The 21,889-nt window shown below is 48.0% G+C and overlaps 1 protein-coding gene across 1 annotated transcript in view; it reads left to right on the forward strand.

The window, feature by feature from the left end:
- The window catches only part of LOC119435161 (parafibromin-like), a 66,401-nt gene that overhangs the window by 34,114 nt on the left and 10,398 nt on the right, over positions 1-21,889 (forward strand). The window contains 2 exon segments of the mRNA XM_049659725.1: positions 3,298-3,547; positions 15,391-15,478. Of these exon segments, the coding sequence (XP_049515682.1) occupies positions 3,298-3,547; positions 15,391-15,478 (338 nt within the window).

A 21,889-nucleotide genomic window follows, 5' to 3' on the forward strand; every position in this document is an offset into this window, starting at 1 on the left:
CTTACTGCTGACATCTTCAAACAGTGCGCTATATTCAGTACCATCCAGCGCATTAGAGATGCTGTATTTTTGGAAGAAGCGCACGTTGCGGCGCACGCAAAACCATCTCCCGTGGCCCCCTCCAACGACAGACCGATGCCGAAGTTCCGCCCGGCTTGAACGTTTGACGATGCCTCTACGGCTAGCACAACTACCGTATTTACTCGATTCTCACGCTTCCTCGATTGTAACGCGCACCCGTTTTCCGTGAGGAAAAAAAAGTCCTTTACAGTACCGCGCACCTCATGCTTTCAAACAGAAATACAACTTTCTGTCATTTGGAAAAATAGATTTCCTCCCGATGCACTGAAGTTGCGATGAATAAAAAAAGTCGCAGTTTCGCCCGAAAGGCGATGCATCGAATGCGATAGCAAATTAGTAGACCGCTATTAACAAGCACGGTGTCACGCGCGCACAAGCAAACATGAACACATCTCGCTCGTTGACCGCGGAAACGAACTGTCAGAACGCTGGAGACGAAGCGCGCCTTCGTGCTAGCATGCCTCTCGCTTCAACGCGGCGAAAAACACGGCGCGCGGCGGACTTTACTCGTTGCAGATTGCGTTCAAGATAGGGCAAGGCGATCGTATCGCCGGAGTGGATCGTCGCAGATTACTTCCTGCTTCGGTCCATTGAAACCGTTCCCCATTGCTTTGCTGGCGAAAATCCTCTCCTCCTGTTTGCGCCAGTCCCGCTCGCAAGTTTCGGATTCTCCGAACGCCCGTGATGCGGCCCGATTTCTGTCCGTCTCCGCACAGATGATCACTTTCCTTTTAAATGCGGCATCATGATGAACTCCGTACTTCATGCTGATAGAGCAGACGCTGAGAACGTGAATACATAATGTAGACTATTGCCTAAGCACGTGTACTGCAGCACACGGAGGAAGCTTCCGCATGCTACGGTAGCTAGGCTCGACGCGCGTGCGAGGCGGGCATTTTGAGATGCCGACGCAGATTTAGGGTCGTGTTGAAAGTGCGCGTTAAATTCGAGTAAATACAGTATTCGTTTAGAAAGCGGCACTATAGTGGCATCGCCCATTGGTGCCATACGATAACGCCACACCGCGCGCCGATGCTGCACCATACCGATACTACCGATACGACGCAGGGCAAAATGGTTGCGTCGCTCGTGTACTTCAGTTAACTACTGGCGCGGCTAGTAGCGGCTGCGATACTGACTTTTCTAGATGGCGCTAACTATGCACCATATTTATCAGTTTCAGTTAAAAACTGGCCCGTTTTTTTAAATCCTCGAATCTAAGCCGACCCTAGAGTTTCGTATGTGATTATTTGAAAAAACTGTCGGCCTAGATTCGAATAAATATGGTAACCTGCACGCTGGATCTTGGGACCGAACACAGCTGATGAGTCACCCGTACAGACATATTGGTGGCAATCATTCCACGTGAACTTCTAGATTTCAGAATCTTGACAGGTGGAAAATCACGTGCCGAACCTGACAATGAGGCTGCGTGGACGGCACCTGTTCTTTACCGTCGGCACTGCTATGCGCGGAGCGGTGATTGAGTCACGTGATGCACGTTCATTTCTTCTGTCGTGCAGATTGGTCTTACGGTAACCCACCTGCTGGAAAGTTGGGCCAGCCCTTCTGTATTTTGGAGAAAAACAGGAAATCAAAACTTTTTATGCAATAAATAAAGGATTGCTGCGAAACTCGGGTCCACTGAGAACTGTTTTGTGCAAACTGAGAACCTCATTAGCATTCAGAGCAAATGAATGCCACTAATCCACTAGATTCAGGAAAAGAAAAAAAAAAGCTCTTGATTCTACTCAACAGAAATTGTATTGATAAAAAAAAAATATTTTCCAGCCCTCCATATGCTAGAACTGAGCTGTAATCAGTGCTGGCACACTAAGTTGGTGTTCCCTTTAAATAAGAGTAGACAGAACTGTATGTCTCGATTTCTATGTACCTATGTTACCGATAGCTTGCTACATTCTTGTTATGCAATACTAGGAGATTCCCGAGAGTGTGCCGCACTGTATTTTGTTGCCCAAGATTTGTAAGCATTATATTTTGTAAAAAAATTTCTGATATTCGATATTCGATTTGATATTCCGCTTTCTTGATTCGAATCGATGTTCGATTTGAAATATAATGTTTGGTATTCGCACATCCCCCGTTATATTCTTTGCTTTGACCCCTTTATGCGTAAATTAGAATGCGTGACCTTAAATTTACAAGAAAAAGGAAAAAGAGCAAATGTGGCATTTTGTGAGAAAGATGCTGACGTTTCACTTCCCCCTTTAAAGTGTCCACAATTTCCTTGTTCACACAGTGGGATGGGATGAGGGTAATAGTTCTACAGACAACGGTAAATTGGAGCAAGTTTATTTTCTGTTTAGGTGGTCAATTTTGCACTTTTATGTGGGAAGCTATCAAGGCTTCTCGTATAAGAGTGCAAAAAAAATAATGAAAGACTGTTTTTGCTTTGTGAAGTATACTGAAGGAGCAGTGTTTTGGGCATACATGCATAGCTGTGTATCGGATTTATTTCCGCTTGCTCCAGAATTTGTCATGTTCCCACTTTGTCGTGGACTGCAGTTGCACGATTGGCATGTGGCAAAGAGGGCTGTCACATTGGCAACATATATTTATGCATACTTGGCTAGAGAATTTACTATATACCATCTACAGAGCCAACTTTGCACTGCAACAGATGCCGAAACTTAAGCTGCTGCCAAACATGAAACCAATTCAACGTGCATGCCATTAACGTGCCATGGAGAAGTAGATGCCACATATAGGTTGCTCACACATATAATAGCCCCCCCCCCTCCTGAGATTGGTATGGTAATTTTGACAAAAGACAAAAATACGAAGTTTAGGCGTACGGGGCAATGTATGGTAGATGCTTCGCAGTTTTTGTGTGTGTCAAATAAAACTGGGGCTGCATTCATGAAACCTCTCTTGCAGAAGAGCAGGCCAATTTTTGGGTGCCAGCCACTAATGGTAGTGATTGGCGTGATACAGCATGGTGAAGACCTATTGCAGGTGGCACTTACATAAGATAGTTTTTGCGAATACAGGCTCTGTTTTACAAATGGGAGGAAAATTTTCAGTGGGCACTAAAAGCTTGGAAATTGGCCTGATAGATAGTTCAGCACAAGCACTGCGCAAGCCCCACCACTGAGGTTTATGGCCCTTAAAGAACCCCAGCTATTAGAATTTATCCGAAGCTTTCTCTTTGTTCTACAGTGTATGTCATAGCTCAGTTCCAGCTTTGGTACATAAACACCATCACTGAATCCACCATCCTCATCCTGCATTTCTCATACTTGTCTATGCGTGTGTGTGCATGCTGCAGAAACGGAGGGCTTCAAGATCGACACAATGGGCACATACCACGGCATGAACCTCAAGTCGGTGACTGAGGGCAGCCAGCCCAAGCGGCCCGTCCCTGCGGCCACCCCGACACCCGCGGCCCCTGCTGCCGCCCCCGCCACCACAGCGGCACCTGTGCCTCGGCCAGTGCCCAAGAGAGGTAAGCAAAGTGTTCTCGGAGCATTTTGTGTACGAAGGAACAGATGTGAACATAGAAGCATCATGTGAGTCTCACGAAGCAGTCATAAATTGTAGTGTAGAAAACGATGGCAAAAGCCCCGTGCATTGCATTTGTTGGCAGAGGTCTTGGTGCCATATTCACTGCCTTCAAACTAAAGGCAGTGCTAGCATGTGAAGTGGCTGGATGGTGTGTGACCACATAGGTATCATGAAATGTTATGAATGAGAATATTTGCAAGCATGTAGTTTGGTCAGTTTTTCTTTGCTCCATGGCCTCATGGCTCTAGAGGCATGGCTTGAGAAAGCCTGCCATTATGCAAAATTTTTAGGTGTTTCCTTTCTCAGAGAAAACGGCAGTTCATGGCGAGTCAGTGATTGAAAGATTGGTCAAATGGTGCTTTGCAAGAGAAAATGCCAGTGTGATGTTTGAGCCCTATTCTGTGGGGGCAGTGTCATGAACTTGTGCACGGGACTTTTAATGCGCATGTGATTCAGCTGCTGACTTATCATTATTAGGCTGTGCATCTGCACTCCTTGTGAAATGCAACAGAAAGTTTTGACAGTTAATGTCTTGGTACCTTAATCTGCTGTGGGGGATACCAGTGCTACTGGCTGAACCACACTTTGGCAGGTAGATAGAGCCTATTGCAGAGAAGTAAAGACCAGCCCTGCAACGTGACGGTAGGCATTGGGCACTGAAGTTGTATCATGAATAGATGGAGTGTTGGAGATGCTGGTTTTAGAGTCTCTGTCTTGGCTCTGTTTCTGGCCGCGCGTTTGCGAAAAAAAAAAAAGTCGTAGCGCTATCAGTGGGCGCCGTTTTACTAGAGTGTACTAGTTTGGGGGAGTGGGTCCATTGCAGGCTCCTCGATGAGGCTTTTTTTTTTATTGAAAAGTTGGTGTGCCACCGTTGCTTTCTCCCGAACGAGCGGCCCCGCGCGCTGGCCGGACGTTTGTCGCGCAGAAGACCCTATTGCAGCTGCATGGAGCTTTGACAGGCGGATACTCGGTGGCGGCAACCCTGATATTATCCCCCACCGATCTATTGTAAATAAAGTGGAAAAAGAGCGGCGGAAAGAATGCAAACGACGCAACAACGACGGTGCGTCGAGGAGATGACAGCTCAGCCCGTGAGCTTGCCTCAGCCAATGAGCGCTGCCGAAACAGCCGGAGCAAACGTTTATTGGCCGGATATTCAGAATAAGGCGATGGCAGCGCCGCCGCAATTTTAAGCTTTTTTGCTTCACCGTCGGAGCTTGCCAAGGCGACCGCTGGACTCAATGCCCCATTCTAGTACACTCTAGTTTTACTCGCCGGCGGCACAACGTCACTATATGGCCATGACGTCACCACTCCTCGCCTGGGTGGGCAATTTGAATTGCGCTAGAGGTACGTGGACGATTCAGACACAATTTTCTCTTAAAATAAGTCTTTTCTTGGCACGAAACAAGCGTTTCCATGTTTCTGGTGTAGTATTTTAACAGTCCGCATTGAAATAATATTTGCCTTTAGTGTCCCTTTAACAGTTCACTTTTCATTTCATTTAAGCAAAAAGTAGCTAGGTCGTTGCCACATGTGGTCAGCATTGGGATGAGGCAACAAATGCTGCTGCATTTCTAATCATGTTCTCTCTGAATTTGGTTGAGTGGTGCGAAACAAACACATCTTAGTGAACCTCCTGTTGAACTTTGCCTCATTGACCTTGCACAGCCTTGCACAGCCTTGACAGGAGTCTCTAGTGATACAGTGAAACCTCGTCAATACATAGCTGGCAGGATAAGTGATATGGTGAGAACTTGATAATACAGTCAACGTCTGATTTTTTGGACTCCCTAGAGCCTGCAAAATCGTCCGAAATATCGGGCAGTCTGAAACAATGACTGCATGCTGTTTACAGTGTAGACCGCTTATAACGTAAGTCCCCGGAGTCGCGAATATCCGCACTATAAGTGGGTACGTACCGCACTATAACCAAAGCAAAGGCCCGCACATATGCAAAACATGTGCACCGAGCCGCCACGCGTATGCGACAGTCGAGGAGTGCAGCTAGAACGTTTGCATTCAATTTACAGTCGAATCTTGTTAATTCGAACACGCTTAATTCGAACTTCCAGTTTATTCGAACTGACGCTGTGGCCCTGTCAAAGTTGTGTATTCTAATGGACAAAAATGCCCAGTAATTCGAACGCGAAATCATTTGCGACGGTTAATTCGAACATACCACGCACCGACAATGCTCTCGGCAGCGCGCCAAATCACGCGACGGTGGCTTCGACTGGCATTGCTCCGACACCGAAAGCTAAGGAGAGTCCCTCATGGTCGCGCGCAAACAAAACAAAAAAAAGAGAGAAAAAAAAAGTGGCGGAGATTTCACCTTCTCTCAAATGGCAAGGTCGCCAATTCTGTGTTGTGCCGGAACATGCGTGTACGTGCCGACGTTTCAGCCACGCTACCATAGCCAGGCGTAGAAAATGGCAGTGAACCCTTCTCCTTTATGCTTCCTCTACTTTCTAGTTACATGTTGACCTTGCACGCTGCGGCTGCAGTGCAGAGGGAAGCAGCAGCGCTGTTTCCCTCTGCACTGGCAGTTTCGTTGGCCAGTCCGGCCAACGAAACTGCCCACGCTGGCAAACGCCCGCTTCCCGATAATGGTACAAAACGAAACTTGGGGAGCGGCGGCGCCGGCGCGGCGGCGCGGCGCGGCGGCGCGCGCGCACGGTGACAGTCGAAAGTGAGGGAGCTACGAGGGAGTTGAGAGGGAAGGCGAGGGGAGCCACCGAAGCGGCGGAATTGCCGAGGCCAAATCCGCTTCCCTGCTGCCCTCCTCCCTTACCTTCCATGGTCTCCGTGTGCGCCCGTCGCCTGCTCCCTGAAGCTTTGTTTACTGCCGCTATCGGGAAGCGAGTGTTGGCCAGCGTGGGCAGTTTCGTGGCCCTCGCTCGCTATGAGCTTGCGCGCCGCGATATTTCACGACTCGCACCGTTCATGCATCGTGCACCATTCCGGTGCCCGTTTGAGGGGAGCGTTCGCTGTCTGAGCTGACTTCCGTACACCCGGGCAGCCACACTGTAACCAGTATTTCGTCCCCTGAAACTTCACTATAAGCGATACGCGCATACATAGAGTGCCATGGGAAAATTAACGGGACTCTGAGAAGGCTGTATTATATCCGGTCCTCCACTATAAGCGGTTACGTTATAAGTGATGTATACTGTACTGCCACTAAGGGCTCTAATCGCCACAGGCACATTCGAAAAAGCTCTGAAGGCCTGCCATCACTTATGTGGCATATCGATGCTCGTACTGTGACAGGAGATGGCGAGTGCAAGCGTGTGTAATTAAGGAATACATACTGTGTCTCGTTACAATTGCCTCTTCCCACCGTTTGTTATGCATTACCTATATACCGGGTGTGCGAGGTATTTGAGAACACAATGTTGGCTTCAGGCAGAGAATATCTCCAGCAAAAATAGACATATTTTCACCAAACTTTGGGAAATACTTCTCTTACAGTTTATTTCCACAATTACTCAATGAATCCGCCATCCGCAGCAATAACCGATTCAATTCGGCTTTGGAAACGACTACATGCATGGATCAGGTGGTTCTTAGAGATGTTGGCCATTGAGTCAGCAATGCCGGCCTTCAGCGAGTCTTTTGTTTTATGTGGTTGTTTGTTGGCCTCAAATGTGGTTGGTTGTTGACCAGCAATGAGTTACCATTGAGCAATTATCAAGATGACTCGGAGGCCTTGAACAATGCATACTATAATCCAGCACTGATTCACTATCTGATAGAAGGTAGAACTGGAGTGCTAACTTATCAGAGGGCAACATGTGCTGCATTGTGTACTGCACATGCATTGTTTTATTCAGTTATACAGCCTTGACCTAAAGTATACACACCACAGGTTTTGGGAAAAAGACAGACTTTCTTTGTACCTTGTATGCACACCTGGAATCGATGAGCATGTTTGCATGGTCTTGTTTGTATTGCAGCATGTACTCTGTTCCAGGCCACGTTCCTTGTACAGTTAAACCTGGATATAACGAAACTGACAAATTCGCAAAAAACTTCGTTATAAAGAGGATTTCGTTATATGCAGGTTCGGCACGAAAATTAGAAAAATAAACGTTTACCATATTTACTCGATTCTAACGCGCCCTCAATTGTAACGCGCCCTCAATTGTAACGCGCACCCGTTTCTGTTTTTGTCGAAGCACTCAACCTCGGAATGTCACACTAGGTACCGGATGCGTGGACGCGTGTCGTTTCGCACAAGCGCGAGGCATCGGAAATGAAGAGCGAGCGTCACGATGGCGTCGTAGCGTCGTATAGTGTTACAGTAGAACCTCGCTGTTACATTCCCGGGGGCTGCGTTTTCCCGGCTGTTACGTCGTTTTCGACCGGTCCCGGCACAGCTCCCATAGAACTCAATGCATTGGTAACCCCGCGGTTGCGTCGTAACTGTGGGACCGTTGTTATGATCGGCTTGAAACTGCACCTGTGAAATGTGGGAATCAAGCTCGAGCGCCTTTCCCGTGACGAGATAATCCTCTTTCATCCCCGAGAGAGCGTCTGACCTCTACGGAGCAGACGAAAACAGCGAGCTACCAAGAAGGAAGACCCGAGGGAGAGGAGGTCGCCAACTTGACCACCCGACAGAGGTCTGACACTTCCACAAGTTCCCTGAAGGAGTCATCGCCAGGTTATGCCTGGAATCTGTATCTCTCCAATGTGGGAAGCAAGCCCCAGCGCTTTTCCCGTGACGAGATAATCCCCTTCAGCCCCGAGAGAGCTCTCACCTCTACGGAGTAGACGAAAACGGCGAGCTACCAAGAAGGAGGACCCGAGGGCGAGGAGGTCGTCAACTTGACCACCGGAGAGAGGACTTACACGAAGGGAACGCCGGCCACCACGAGGGGATTTAAGGCCGTCCTGGCCCCCGTGTTAATCAGAACCGCTCGAGACTCGGATAGAGTCAAAACCATGTACCAATGAAGTGAATACAATCTTTTCTATTTTCCATCCTCACGATGCCCGCCTTCATCGTCGTTTCCTGATTCCTGCGGTGACGACCCACCTCACCCGGTCGAGATTATATCACCGTTCCCGCATCATACGTTGTGAACTGCCACCCCGCGCCGGCTCGAGCGGCCATTTTTACTTTTCATGTCGCTTGGCTTGGTGGCTTGACGATGGCATTGGCCGCCCAAAGTGCCGGGGGTGACAACTATGACGTATTTTCGGTTTCCGCCAGCAAAAATATGGCCCTTGAGATCCGTATTTGCTATATAAAGATGGAGTCCATCATGCGTTGTGGCCCTAAAATTGGTTTTGTCTCATAGATATTCCGTCTTAGGGGTACGGCCACGCTAGCGGCAAAAAATGCGTGCGTCATGCAGCGAGCGCCAAGTTGCCGCGCGTCAGCGCCTTGCCGCGAGGCCACCGTGGCACGCGCGTCTCGTCTCGCCGCGCGGCAGCGCGATAAGATCACCCGCGCTCTCCGAACGAGCGAGCAACACCGCGAGCGCTCGTTGTTTCATGCGAGAGACGACGATCCTCGATGGAAAACCCGGCGCGGACCGGCGGCGTTCCGGTTGTGATGGCTCCGTAACGTCACCGTCGTCGCTCTTGATTGGTTCATCTCGCGGCACGCGGCATTTGCCGCAGAACCCCCGATTCCTGCCGCTTTTGCCGCGCGTTTCTGACGCGCGTTTTTGCTGCGTGTTTTTGCCGCTAGCGTGGCCCTAAGTCCAAGGGCGATAACACAGTCGCCGCGCGCCGTATGCTGTATGTGCGAGTGAAAATGTGCGAGGGGAGCCGACGACCGCGTCTAAATCTCGCGCGCGCAAGAAAAGCAGGGAGGAAGCGCGCCTTCTTCCGTTGCGCTCGAGGCACCGGCGAGGGAGCGAGGGGGGGAGGGATAGCGGGGCGGCGCGCGGTCGTGCAGGCCGTATCTTGAAAGCGATCTGCGTTGGGGCAGAGTCTAGCAGTGTAGGTGCGTCGGCGGCTCGTAGCTTTCTGCGTGCTGTGTGTTCTCGGCGCTCAGTTTGCGTTGAAGCGATAGACAACAGCACGAAGCTCACTTCGCTCGCTTCTCCAGTGGCGCTTCCACATGCCGCCAGCATTTGACAGCGCGTGTCCGCGCTCATCGAGTCTGATGTGCCACAGCATGTACCAGCGCGTCGGCAACATCAGCTGGAAAAGGAGAGAGTGCCGGCTTGGCGGGTAGGCCAGCTGCAGCAAGCGGTAGGATCAGATTTGAATGAAGGGAGAGGAAAGGTCACGCCCGCGGCGGCAAGATCGCCGGGTCGAGGTATGCAGGGCCGCCTCGCACGCACGCACACGTGCGCTCGCTTCGCATTCCGTCGCGGCGGAGAAGGTGCTTCCGGTTGCTGCTTGCGCAAAAATGACAATTTTGGGCGAAATCTCTAGGTGGTCGGAGGGGAAAATTCGTTATATCGAGGGGGTCTCCCGCTGCCACTTCGTTACGTAGAGGTCTCAAATGCATGTGCTTCTATGGAGTAACGGCGGGGAATCGAAAAACTTCGTTATATCCAGGAATTCGTTATATGGAGGTTCGTTATAAGCAGGTTTAACTGTATATGTTTTCTCATGGGTGTGTTTTTTATAAATCAAGATGTTTAGTGTTTGAGAGCTGTATTGAGAAACTCGCATAGTGTTTAGTTATGTGGTGAAAGCTTGGGCTAGGCCAGAAATGTTTTAACATGTGGTATCCTATTCTTTTGGACAGTGTGGCCACCTAAGCCATGTAAGTATTTACTGAAAAAAACCCAATGTTTCGTTACCTTTCATATTATGTTCTCAAAAGGACATTGGTAAGCAACTGGGCAGTAGAAAAGAAAATGCTGATAAGGGTTTTCAGTAAGGATGGGCGAATATTCAGTATTGTCGAATATTTGATCGTTATTCGCTTCGATTCGAATTCAGGTATTCAATATTTTCGAATTATTCAGCGCTCCCGAATAGGCAGCCAGAAGCCACGAACGGCCGGTACACATCTCGGAGGCTATGCTTCACCTCATGGCTGCCATACATCAAGCATAAATCTCGAAGGCTATACGTTTTTGCATTAAAGAGCCGGAAATGTGCGACGCAAAAGAGCAGAAATGGCGCTAGCGTACAACCGAAACGAAGCGGTGGAGTCCGCATCGCCATAGTCATCTGCGGAAATCGTACGTGAATGATAGCAACGACAGAACGCTTCGTGCCTATTTGGGCCTTTATTGCATTTACTGCCGCGCATAACAATGCATTGGCCGCGGGATTTCATAGTCATGAAATCCCCATGATCGCATCGATAGCTGCTGCGGTTTCTTCCGCAGTGGTTGCAGCAAAAAGTAGTTTCGTTTTGACTCAATACGCACGTTGGCCGCGTGCCTAAAAAGCTGCGTAGTGGCCATCCATCATCGCATAGATAGCGATCGCGATTTCGTCTGCAGTTGTTGCAGCGAACGGTAGTTTCGTTTCGACTCGGTGCGTGCGTCGGCCGCATGCCTTAAACACCGTAAAGTCGCCGTTCATAATCGCGTCGACAGCGGCCGCGGTTGCGACAAACAGTTGTTTTGGTTTGACTCTGTGCAAAGCTGTCGAGGATGAAGAGCACCGTCTACATCGCGATGGACGTGCGATCTGTTGGCGGTCAGCTTACTGGCGAACAAATAATCGGGATGTGTGCGCGGTAGTGCAAAGCGTGTCACAAATGATGGCGCGCGCCGCGGCCGTGCTGTGAAGGAAGTCGCGAGGCCTCGATCGCCGCTGTGAGAGCCAATCAGTCACGAGATGACGAGAATTGCAGCTTCCGCACTGCTTTTGTGCAAAATAGCAAAAGGATTTGCTCATCCATTACACTAATAAAATCGTGCTGACGTAGTAAGCATTTACTTATTGTTTTTCGGCATTCGGTTAATTCGGACATTTTCTTCGGTCAACATGAAATTTGAATTTACTATGTTTTACTGTAATATGTGATATATACTATTCGAACTATTCGATTCGAAATTATTTGACCAAATCACTATTCGCTTCGAACCTTAAATTCACTATTCGCCCGTCCCTAGTTTTGAGTGAAGAAAACTTGCTGTTGTGCAGGGGTGACAGCTTGGTAGTGGTATCTCTTTTATTTTTCTGGCCCTTGTGAATTTTTCTGGCCCTTGAAGTGAATGTGTATTGTAAAAAATAAATTGCCACAGAGCCGATTTATCATCCCTTTGTTGCAGCTTCTGTTTTTGAGTGCATGTGCATGGATTAAATAAATAAACTCAGTGGAAATGCCCAATGCAGAATAAAGTTCATTAAAGGCAAACAGTCCATCTTGTTAGCCAAAAGTTAAACTTCATTATAACGAAGTCGAATGGGCAGTGTGGTTATTTTAGTACAGTGTAGACTGCTTATAATGTAAGTCGCCGGAGTCGCGAATATCCGTACTATAAGCGGTACCGCACTATAACCAAAACAACGATTTTCAAGGCCTGCACATGTGCAAAATATGGAGACCAAGCAGCCGCGCGTATCCGAGAATCGAAGCGTGCGATCGGGAGTTTTGCATCCGTCTAAATTTACGAATGTTAAATGGTTAATGTCTAAGTACCCGTGGTCTTCACATGAAGCAAGCAAAGTAATAATAATTATTTTGCCTGCTTAATTTATAATTGATAATAATAATTAATAATTAGTTTAATAATAATAATAAATAATAATAATGGGAGTCAGAAAAAGCCGCATTGTAGCCAGTTCTGCACTATAAATGTGCTTACCTTATAAGCGGACTGTACTGTAGTATAATTGCTTCATTCTAAAAGCCATATGTAACCTTGACCACAAACATTTATTTTATGGGTTCCACAGTATAAAGGCAGGTCAGTTGAGGCACTGTTGCTGCTGTCCATACAATCACTTGGAAGACTGCGCTGACTGTGAAAAACAGTCACCGGCCAATTTTCCATGCATTCTCAATTATTCGCTCTTCTTAACACTAGCGTTGGGTGAATATTCAATATTTTATAATATTCCATCGAATGTTATGATATTCTTCAAATTCAATTTCAACATTCAACATTTTCAGATTATTCAGAACGAACGGATATCAATTTGAAAACATACAATCAACAGTTTCAGTTTGTGTGAGCAAGTGACTTTGCCATTGAGACAGCTCATAGCCAAGACGAGCAAAAAACGAAGCCACAACTGGGCCACCGGTGCCGCCAACCGATTTTTCAATTGTCGAAATTTCAGATTTTGTATGTAGTGTTGCAAAATTTTTGTCTTAAATTTTGTTCAATTTGCACGCACGATGTTGGAAATTGGTGCCATTCAGGTTGTCCCCCGTACACTCGCTTTTTTGGTGATGTCGTGCTGTTTGCTGTTTGCCAACAAAACAGTGCTGTTTTGTTGACGTGAATATGTCTGATGACGTGACAAGTGATTGCGGTGCTGTTAGGAGAAGCGTACTTGCAGCGGTGCAGCACAGTGCAGCGTTCGTATATCTAATCTTTCTATCTACGTACTCATTGTACAGTGCTATACTTTTGCATGGGATTTCCAAGGGGATGTTACAACTGTTATATAGGCAATAATTTGATATGTCCCGGTTTGATATATTCGGGATAAAGAGACTTGTTTTCATCAGGGCATCAACTGCTTTTCTTGGCAGTGTTTGTATAACCCTCTCCCCAGTGGTGAGGAGCATAAGAGGTACGAAAGGGGGGATGTGGAAGTGTTGACTTGAATATTCCACTCACTAATAATGCATACGATGAACATCCATACAATTTTGTGGCATTAATACCTGGAATGCAGTTTATATTGTCATAAAAATGTCAATCAATTTATTAATGCACTAGAAGAACACTTAGAACAATTAACAGGTCTCTGACGTCAACAAAAGATTTAAGGTACATGATTTGTGTACATTTCTATTATATGTATTATACAGTCAAACCTCGATATAACGAAGTTGTACTTTACCGAAAAACTTCGTTATATCTAGAATTTCGTTTTATTGAGGTTTCGTTAATTCAATAGAACTAGGATGGGGAAATAAAAACAGTTCGTTACGATGCAAATTTCGTTAAGTCAAGGTTTGTTATAGCGAGGTTTGACTGTGCGTGTATATATATATATATACTTGTTTCTTGCTTTGTTTTTCTCAACTGTATAATTTCATTTTTGTAAAGTGCTGCTTATACTGCCCGAATTGTCTTTAATATATATATATATACATACATACATACAGTGCAGTCCACTTATAACGATATCAAGAACGAAAAATCTGATCGTTATAACCGATCATCGCTATATCTGGACTGCCATTAAAAAAAAACTAATATATTTTTGAAGTCCCGAAACCAAATTTGCCACTTGCGGTAAAAAATCGACGTCGTAGAAAGTAGGCTGGGAAAAATAAAACGTTTATTTCTACCTCTAAATAGCGTCTCAATCGTTTGGCGCGCCGAGATGGAAATCTGCGCTTGCTTTCGCCGAAGATTCGGATTCACAACCTCCGTGTGGATCACGTCCAGCTGCTGCGCGTACACTGGCGGCTCCTGCATGAAATGAATGAGCGACTCGATCGACGACATTGCACTTTGGTTGAACATCGGGGTCGGTGTCAATGACGGGCCATTGTCAATCTCGTCGTCACTGCTGCTGCTGTCGTCGCCTCTGTCGCACAACACCGCCGTCTGTCGGGACAACGATCGCCCCGAACGAGGCAGCACAGAACGAGGCAGCACTACCTGCACTTAGAAACTCCTCCATCGAAGCACTACCTGTTTCGTCGTCAGTAGCGATGTGCTCCCAGAGTTCGGTAATATCAGCGGCTTCCACCGTGTTAGTTTCACCCATGAGGGTTTCGTCCTGGTGCACAAAGCCTGCCTTTTCCGCTGATCAGCAAGGCCACTGCTTCTAGCCTTCATGATTGTGGCGCTCCCGGTTTTCGTAATCGTCGATATCATCGACTGCGCGAGCTCGTACTTCTTTGAGTCTTGCTAAATTTGTAGCTTCGTCTCGAGAGACATGGCGTGGTGCTGTGTAGGCGCACCTCCTGCTCCTTCCGCGGTGAATTTCCGCGCTCGCTGAAAGCGGGAGATTGTAAAGGTAGCGTAGGGGCCCGGTAGGCCGCGCAGGCGCCGCTCGCTTATCAATTTCTTCCCCCCTCTCCTCTCCTCTGAACGCCCGCGCAATCGCCGGCGACACGGTTGCGAAGCAGCTGGCGCCATCTTGTGCACGCTGCGCCAACTTGCGATGCCCTCCGTGGCTTTCGTTCGCAATCAGAGCGCGGGCGGGATGCGCTGCGCGGTAATGGCGGCAAATACGAACTCGCGTAGGCAAACTTTCAACCCGTCTTAGGAACAGGCAACTTAGGAACGCAAATTTCACGATTATTCTCCATGAAAAACGCTGCCCAGAAGCAAGATTTCGATCATTATATCCAATATGCGGTGATTAATATATCGTTATATATGTTTTTTTTCTTATAACCCCAATGCATAAGTTGATACTCTTAGGTCGGCTCATCGTTATAACTGATATATCGTTATATGTGGTATCGTTATACGTGGACTGCACTATATATATATATATATATATATATATATATATCTATTACTCGAACTAGCCTAGGGCTTTGGGCCCACTCTGTACAAATCAATCAATAAGAGTGGCTTGAGTCTGTGCTGCAGGCTTTTTTTTTGGGGGGGGGGGGAGTTTTTAGTTTGGTGGGCAGAAGTTTGTTGGAAGCTATTTGTCAGTGTAGGTGCTGCTGCTTAAGCATCTGGGCTTTGTAAATGTCTCTTGCAGTGTCTCGGACACCCATTATCATTATTCCGGCAGCCACTACCTCACTCATCACCATGTACAATGCCAAGGACATCCTGCAAGACCTGAGGTGAGTCCACCTCTGTGCTGCGAGGTGCAAGACCGCAGGGTGCACAGACCTTGCAGGAAATTCTTGTGCCTCACATTCTTGTGTTTACTATAACATACGCATTGTACCGTAAAATTCCGAGCAAGCGCCCCGCCCCTACGGTGAGAGATAATCCAAGAAAGGTTAGGGTCGCGGACCGAAATTCAAGCGCTGTCGGCCCCAGATCTCAGGCGGCCAGCGAGCTAGGCCTATACAGTCTCCCAGCGAAATCTCACCTGGCTTGCTCGTTCGCGTCCGTCAGCATCAATAAAATCAAATGTATTGCAATTTAAGCGTGACGTAATTGTGCACATGTTGTGGTGACCAACATAGGCGCTTTATTACGAACAGCATGTGGTCATATCGCCAGTGCCACTGGTCTGATTCAACGGCCCAGTGAGCTAGGCCCGCCGGCTCCTAGCCATCGTTGGCTGTCAACGGAGCCGACACTGCGGACGTGGCCTTGCAGAAACACATCTATGCTGCTCGCATAGTATTGTTTATATTGGCATCATTTGTTTAAAGTGAGAGAGCTGTTCAAACACGTTTGTTTTCACTTTCTTTGCGAAGTTGAGCAGTACTACCGTATTTACACGATTGTAAGTCGACTCGAATGTAGGTCGACCCCCCCAAAATTGCATGTCTCAAAAAAAGGGGGGGGGAAGAAAAACCATGCGAGGGCATTTCACACAAGGGAAGGGAAATTTATTGATGGGGTTGTTAAGACTAACTCATCCTCACTGGAGTCGACCTCACTGGTACTGCTGCCGTCATAGCTGCTGCGGTCGCACAGCACGTGGTCATCAAGTGTGAGTCCACACTTCGCGAACGACCGCACCACGACATCGCGTGGTACAGCCGCTCACGCAGAGAGGACCCACCCGCACACAGTAGCCAGGGAGGCCCTCCTCACACGCCCACTTGGGGTAAGTTCACGGTTTTCTGTGGATATCCACTCGTTGTATTCACGGCGCAGGAGATCAAGCCTTGTGACCCCCACATCGAGAGGCTGAAGCTGGCCCGTCAAGCCACCGGGGATTACGAGCATGTCGGTGCGCTCCTTCTGAAGCACCGCTTTCACCTTGGCGGTGAGGTGGCCCCGGAATGAGTCCCAACACTAGCAGGTTGGGGACCTCTCTCTTGAGGAATGCCCCCGGCCTCAGGAGCCACACCAGACGGTACCACTCCACTACCATCTCATCTGTCATGAAGCCCTTCGCATTCGCCTGTACCACAATGCCTTTAGGGAGTGTTCCTTTAGGCATCGTTTTCCTTTTGAACACGATGTACGGGCGAAGCTTGGTGCCATCCGCCAAGCATGACAGCATGACAATAAAATGCAGCTTTTCATTGCCCGTTGTGACCAGATTCACATCGTGTGCTCCCTTCACGCTCACTGTCGTATTGCTGGTCGCCGAGCAAATACTGTCGGGAGTTGCGACGTATCAGAAAGTGCCTATGGAAGGCGAGGGCCTTCTCCTCGTATGCGGCCGGCAACTTTTGGCACACGTTGGTGCGTCGACGCAGGGAAAAGCCAGCCCTCTTCATAAATTTAGATGCCCAGGCCCTGCTAGCTTTGAAGTGACTCCTTGGAATCCCTGCTTCCACAGTGAAGACACGGGCTTGTTGCGTGATCATTTCACATGCGACCAACAGCGATCGATTGCGTAGATCAGTCATGTATGCCGCAAGCTTCGTCTCCAGCTCCGGAAAGCGTCCCGACTTCGGCCTGTGAAAACCACGGCGCTTGGAGTCGTCTGAGAAAATTTGCTCGCGCTGAAGCCGCCACTGCCGCACCACACGTTCACTGACTCCAAACTTGCGTCCTGCTGCGCAGTTGTTAGTTTCCTCGGCATGGAGGATAGCAGCCCGTTCGAACACTGCTGTGAATGAACACCGAAAGTTCTTGGCAATCATGGCAGGCGCGACGATTCAGCACAACAGCAGAAGTGACAGGTGCGCGCGGCCGTTGAAAACAATGGTACCTCAAGGAAAAGCTCTTCCACCAACTACTAATACCCCCCAAACGACGGCTCTTCCGCAAACTACCAATACCCCCCAAACGGCGGCTCTTCCGCCAACTACCAATACCCCCCCAAACGACGGCTCTTCCATGATCGATGATCCCACAAGAGCCGTGCGCTCGTGGTGGGCGCAATCAAAATGTAGGCAATACGGTAAATTAATACGCTATGCTTCTACCGTAACCATGGAAACGTAGGTGCAAAGTTGTAACCACGCTGTAACGCCCCTGATTTCTTGTTTCTTTTGCCGTTACTAGCGGTACACAGTTCGGTTTAGATTCTAAGTCGACCCCCCAACATTAGATTGTCAAATTTGAAAAAATGGGTCGACCTACAATCATGTAAATACGGTACGAGTGTCGATGCAGGGGTGCCGGTTCTGGACGGAGCTACGCGCCGCTCGCTCATTCGTACCATGTGTCCCGAATAGTCGTATGCGGCAAGTTGGACTTCGACGCATCGTACGATGGATCACACGCAAAAATCGTACCATGTGTCTCCCGCTTAATTGACATGTGGCATTTCGTACATTTGACCAAACCTGCGACTGACGAAAGCTATGCTATGGCGATGGCTATGCAGATACCTGGCAATTGAATTGGGTTTGGCAGAAGTGCAGCTAAACAATAAATTTGTTTATTCAATATAATAAATAATTTTATGTAATTCACTATGCAATTTCGTAAACAGGGTGAAGAAAGGGGGGGGGGGGGCACCTGCTTGGGTAGGGGCACTTGCTCATAATTTTACGGTCGTGTACTATAGCCAATGTGCAGAAACTGTGTTGCCAAATCCTGACTGAAAAGAACTGTAATTGTGTGCTACAGTTAGTTTGAGTAGATTTCAGGGTCAGTGGAGCAATGAAGGCACCTTGTGCAGTCATTACCTGGTAGTTCTGAATATGTGCCACTCATCCATGACCCTTCATTATTTTTTTTTTAGTGTTAGGGTGAATGCTGTGATTAGAAGCCGGGTGTTCTACCTCTGCTCCATGCCATTACTCTGCTCCAGTGTAAGAGTGCGGTCGAAGATTAATATGCAGAAGACAAAGATAATGTTCAAAAGCCTGGCAAGGGAACAAGAATTCAGGATCGCCAGTCAGCCTCTAGAGTATGTAAAGGAGTACGTTTATCTAGGTAAATTACTCACAGGGGACCCTGATCATGAGAAAGAAATTTATAGAAGAATAAAATTGGGTTGGAGTACATACGGCAGGCATTACCAAATCCTGACTGGGAGCTTATCACTGTCATTGAAAAGTGTACAATCATTGCATTCTACCGGTGCTAACATATGGGGCAGAAACTTGGAGGTTAACAAAAAAGCTCGAGAACAAGTTAGGGACTGGACAAAGAGCGATGGAACGAAAAATGTTATGCCTAACATTAAGAGACAGGAAGAGAGCGGTGTGGATCAGAGAGCAAATGGGGATAGCCGATATTGTAGTTGACATTAAGGGGGGACGTGGCTTTGAAAATCAACTTCCTGATTTCTTCATGGATTTTGATGAAAATTGGCACAAATGTTTAGAATGTCTCCCTGATACTTCCATAAAAGTTTCAGAGTGATACCGTGAGAACATTTTATTGAGCAGAATTTTTCTCTCTTGAACTTTCTGGAGGGCCTAGGGAGCTTAAAAAACATGATGGAAGGCTCGTTGAGTATTGACTGCATAGCTCAATGCGTGCTGAAGGTCGTGACAGTCTTACTTTTTTTTTTTCGCAACACAAATTTTTTAGATAGTCATTTTTCAAGTTACCTTCGCACCAAGCACACTTTCGGGGTGAACGAATAGCCATGCCATAAATTTATAAAAAGTCAAGATAAAAATGCGAGACTGTCTCGACCTGCACTGTAGTCCAAGGAACGTGACAAAAAAAACAGAATCAAAATAGGCTAAACGGTAACGAAGAAATCAGCTCCAGAAACTGAGCAGAAAGGCGAAAAAACAGTTTTGAGAAAACGGCTCTCAAAGTTGCACCTTGACTTCAGTTCTCTAAAACGCACCAAAATTGTAATCTTTGATGTGTTTTGTGACGTGGGGCTTCTTGGACATGTGGCCTCTGGTCTGCTGAGCCTTCGTTCTGCCTTTTTCATGTTTGTATGGCATTCTTTACTGCTGCTCTACAAAGAGCATGGTGCCTGGGTTTCAAACCAAGTGATGTGCAGAACTATGTGGGCATAAATATACAGTAGTTCTAGTGTTGTATCTGCAGACTGCCTCATTGATAGCAGCCTCTAGTGCAGTCAGTGAGGCATTGTTTTCTTTTGGTAGAATCGACCATGTTACTGAATGAAGGCTCTCAGCAGGCTTCTGAATCATCTTCCATTGACAATGATATATGGAGGTTAGGAGAGCCACTGATAGATAGGCAGCAATGCAGCTGCTAGGTGCTTTCCAGCCTGTACTTTTGTATCATGCCTCACTTCTGCAGCCAGGTGTCTGTGCCAGCCCAAGTGGCCTAGTGAATAGAGCTCATGATGAGGTTCTCTTTATGAATTAAAGGGGTGGTATGATAGGTATTGTTACGAGATATCGTGGCATTACGATAATAGAGTCGGCACGCGATGTGCCAAGTCGCGGGTCCGAGGTGCCGATGTGCGAAATGCCTCGTCGCGGGTCCGCGGAATAGACGCTCGACGAGCTTAGTCGCGCAGTCCGAGGTGCCGATGCGCGAAATGCCTGGTCGCGGGTCCAAACGCTCGGTAAGCTCAATCGCGCAGTCCGAGGTGCCGACGCGCGAAATGCCTAGCCGCGAGTCCGAGGAATAGACGCTCGAGGTGTCGACACTCAATGAGCGATGTGCCGACACGCGAATTGCCTAGCCGTGGGCTCGAGGAGTCGACGCTCGAGGTGCCGACGCGCGAAGTGCCTAGCCGCGGGTCCGAGGAGTCGACACTCGATGAGCGATGTGCCGACGCGCGAAATGCCTAGCCGCGGGCTCGACGAGTCGATGCTCGATTAGCTTAGTCACACAGTCCGAGGTGCCGACGCGCGAAATGCTTAGGCAAGGATCCGAGAAGTCCGCGCGCGATGTGCTTCATCGCCGAGTCGGAGACGCCTACGCGCGAAAGGCTTAGCCGCGTGTCCGAGCATTCCGTGCCCGAAGCTCGGTCGCGAAGTCCGCGTCACCGATGCTCGGAATGCTTAGCCGCGGGTCTGAGACATCCACAAAAAGCGGAATCGGCCACGCTACTGCGATGTCCGCGTAGCGCCCGCTTTAACACTCGTCGAGATTATGGAAACTGTCCGGAGCTCGCGAGGAGACCGCAACAAGCGGAGCAGACGACGCCATCACGGAGCGAGCACCGGACCAATGGCGAACCGCGCTGGAGTCACGTGGCGGGCGCGGCCAATCGGTGGCCCCGGCACGACCTTCAATCATTTGCTTTTTGTGTGCTTGTTTCTGTATGGAGGAGATAGCTGAAGCGGCAGATTTGAAGACGGAGAAATGCGCTTTCCAACGAGACCAAGATGGCGGCGCTCGGCTGCGCCGTTCCGGAGATATCGTGACTTGAAAAACGCCGTTTTTTCGCGATTTCCGCGCAATTTTTCGGCACCTTGGCTGATATAACAATTTTTTTAGAGCACTTCTACTTGGTTTTCAGTGATGATATTTCAGAATCAGATAGAATAAGAGTTACAGAAACTGAAAATGTGATTTTCAAAAAATCGATTTTTTAGCCATTTTTCGCGATGCGAAAGCCGCGTCCCCCCTTAAGAGGAAAAAATGGAGCTGGGCAGGCCATGTAATGCGTAGGATGGATAACCAGTGGACCATTAGAGTTATAGAATGGATACCAAGAGAAGGGAAGCGCAGTCGAGGACGACAGAAAACTAGGTGGGGTGATGAAGTTAGTAAATTTGCAGGCACAAGTTGGAATCGGCTAGCACAAGACAGGGGTAATTGGAGATCGCAGGGAGAGGCCTTCGTCCTGCAGTGGACATAAATATAGGCTGATTGATGATGATAGTGATCATGATGAATGCTGAGAGGGAGATAAAGAAAATTTAATCTTTAACTATACTTTGTCCTTAGCATCATAACGATACAATGCTAGTACTGTGAGGCCTAATGGAGCTAGATCTGGCTCCTTCTAGTCCTCACAGTACTAGTTCGTTAAACCATTTTTTGCCCCCAGTGACATCACCTTGTGCAGGGCAAAACAACTGAAGGCTTTGAAACTGGTGTTTCAGCAAACTTACCTGCATTTATCTCAAGCAGACAAAATGGTCATTTTATGCAAGAAATGTTGGCCGGAAATTGATACAATTTGTCGCTGGCCATAGTTATGGTCATTCAGCAATGGCACAGCTGTTCTGGCAGCCTTTTCGCGGAACAGTTTCTTCTATAGAAACGAGATGGCG

This window comes from Dermacentor silvarum, unplaced genomic scaffold (assembly GCF_013339745.2).
Source record: "Dermacentor silvarum isolate Dsil-2018 unplaced genomic scaffold, BIME_Dsil_1.4 Seq486, whole genome shotgun sequence".
Taxonomy (NCBI): domain Eukaryota; kingdom Metazoa; phylum Arthropoda; class Arachnida; order Ixodida; family Ixodidae; genus Dermacentor; species Dermacentor silvarum.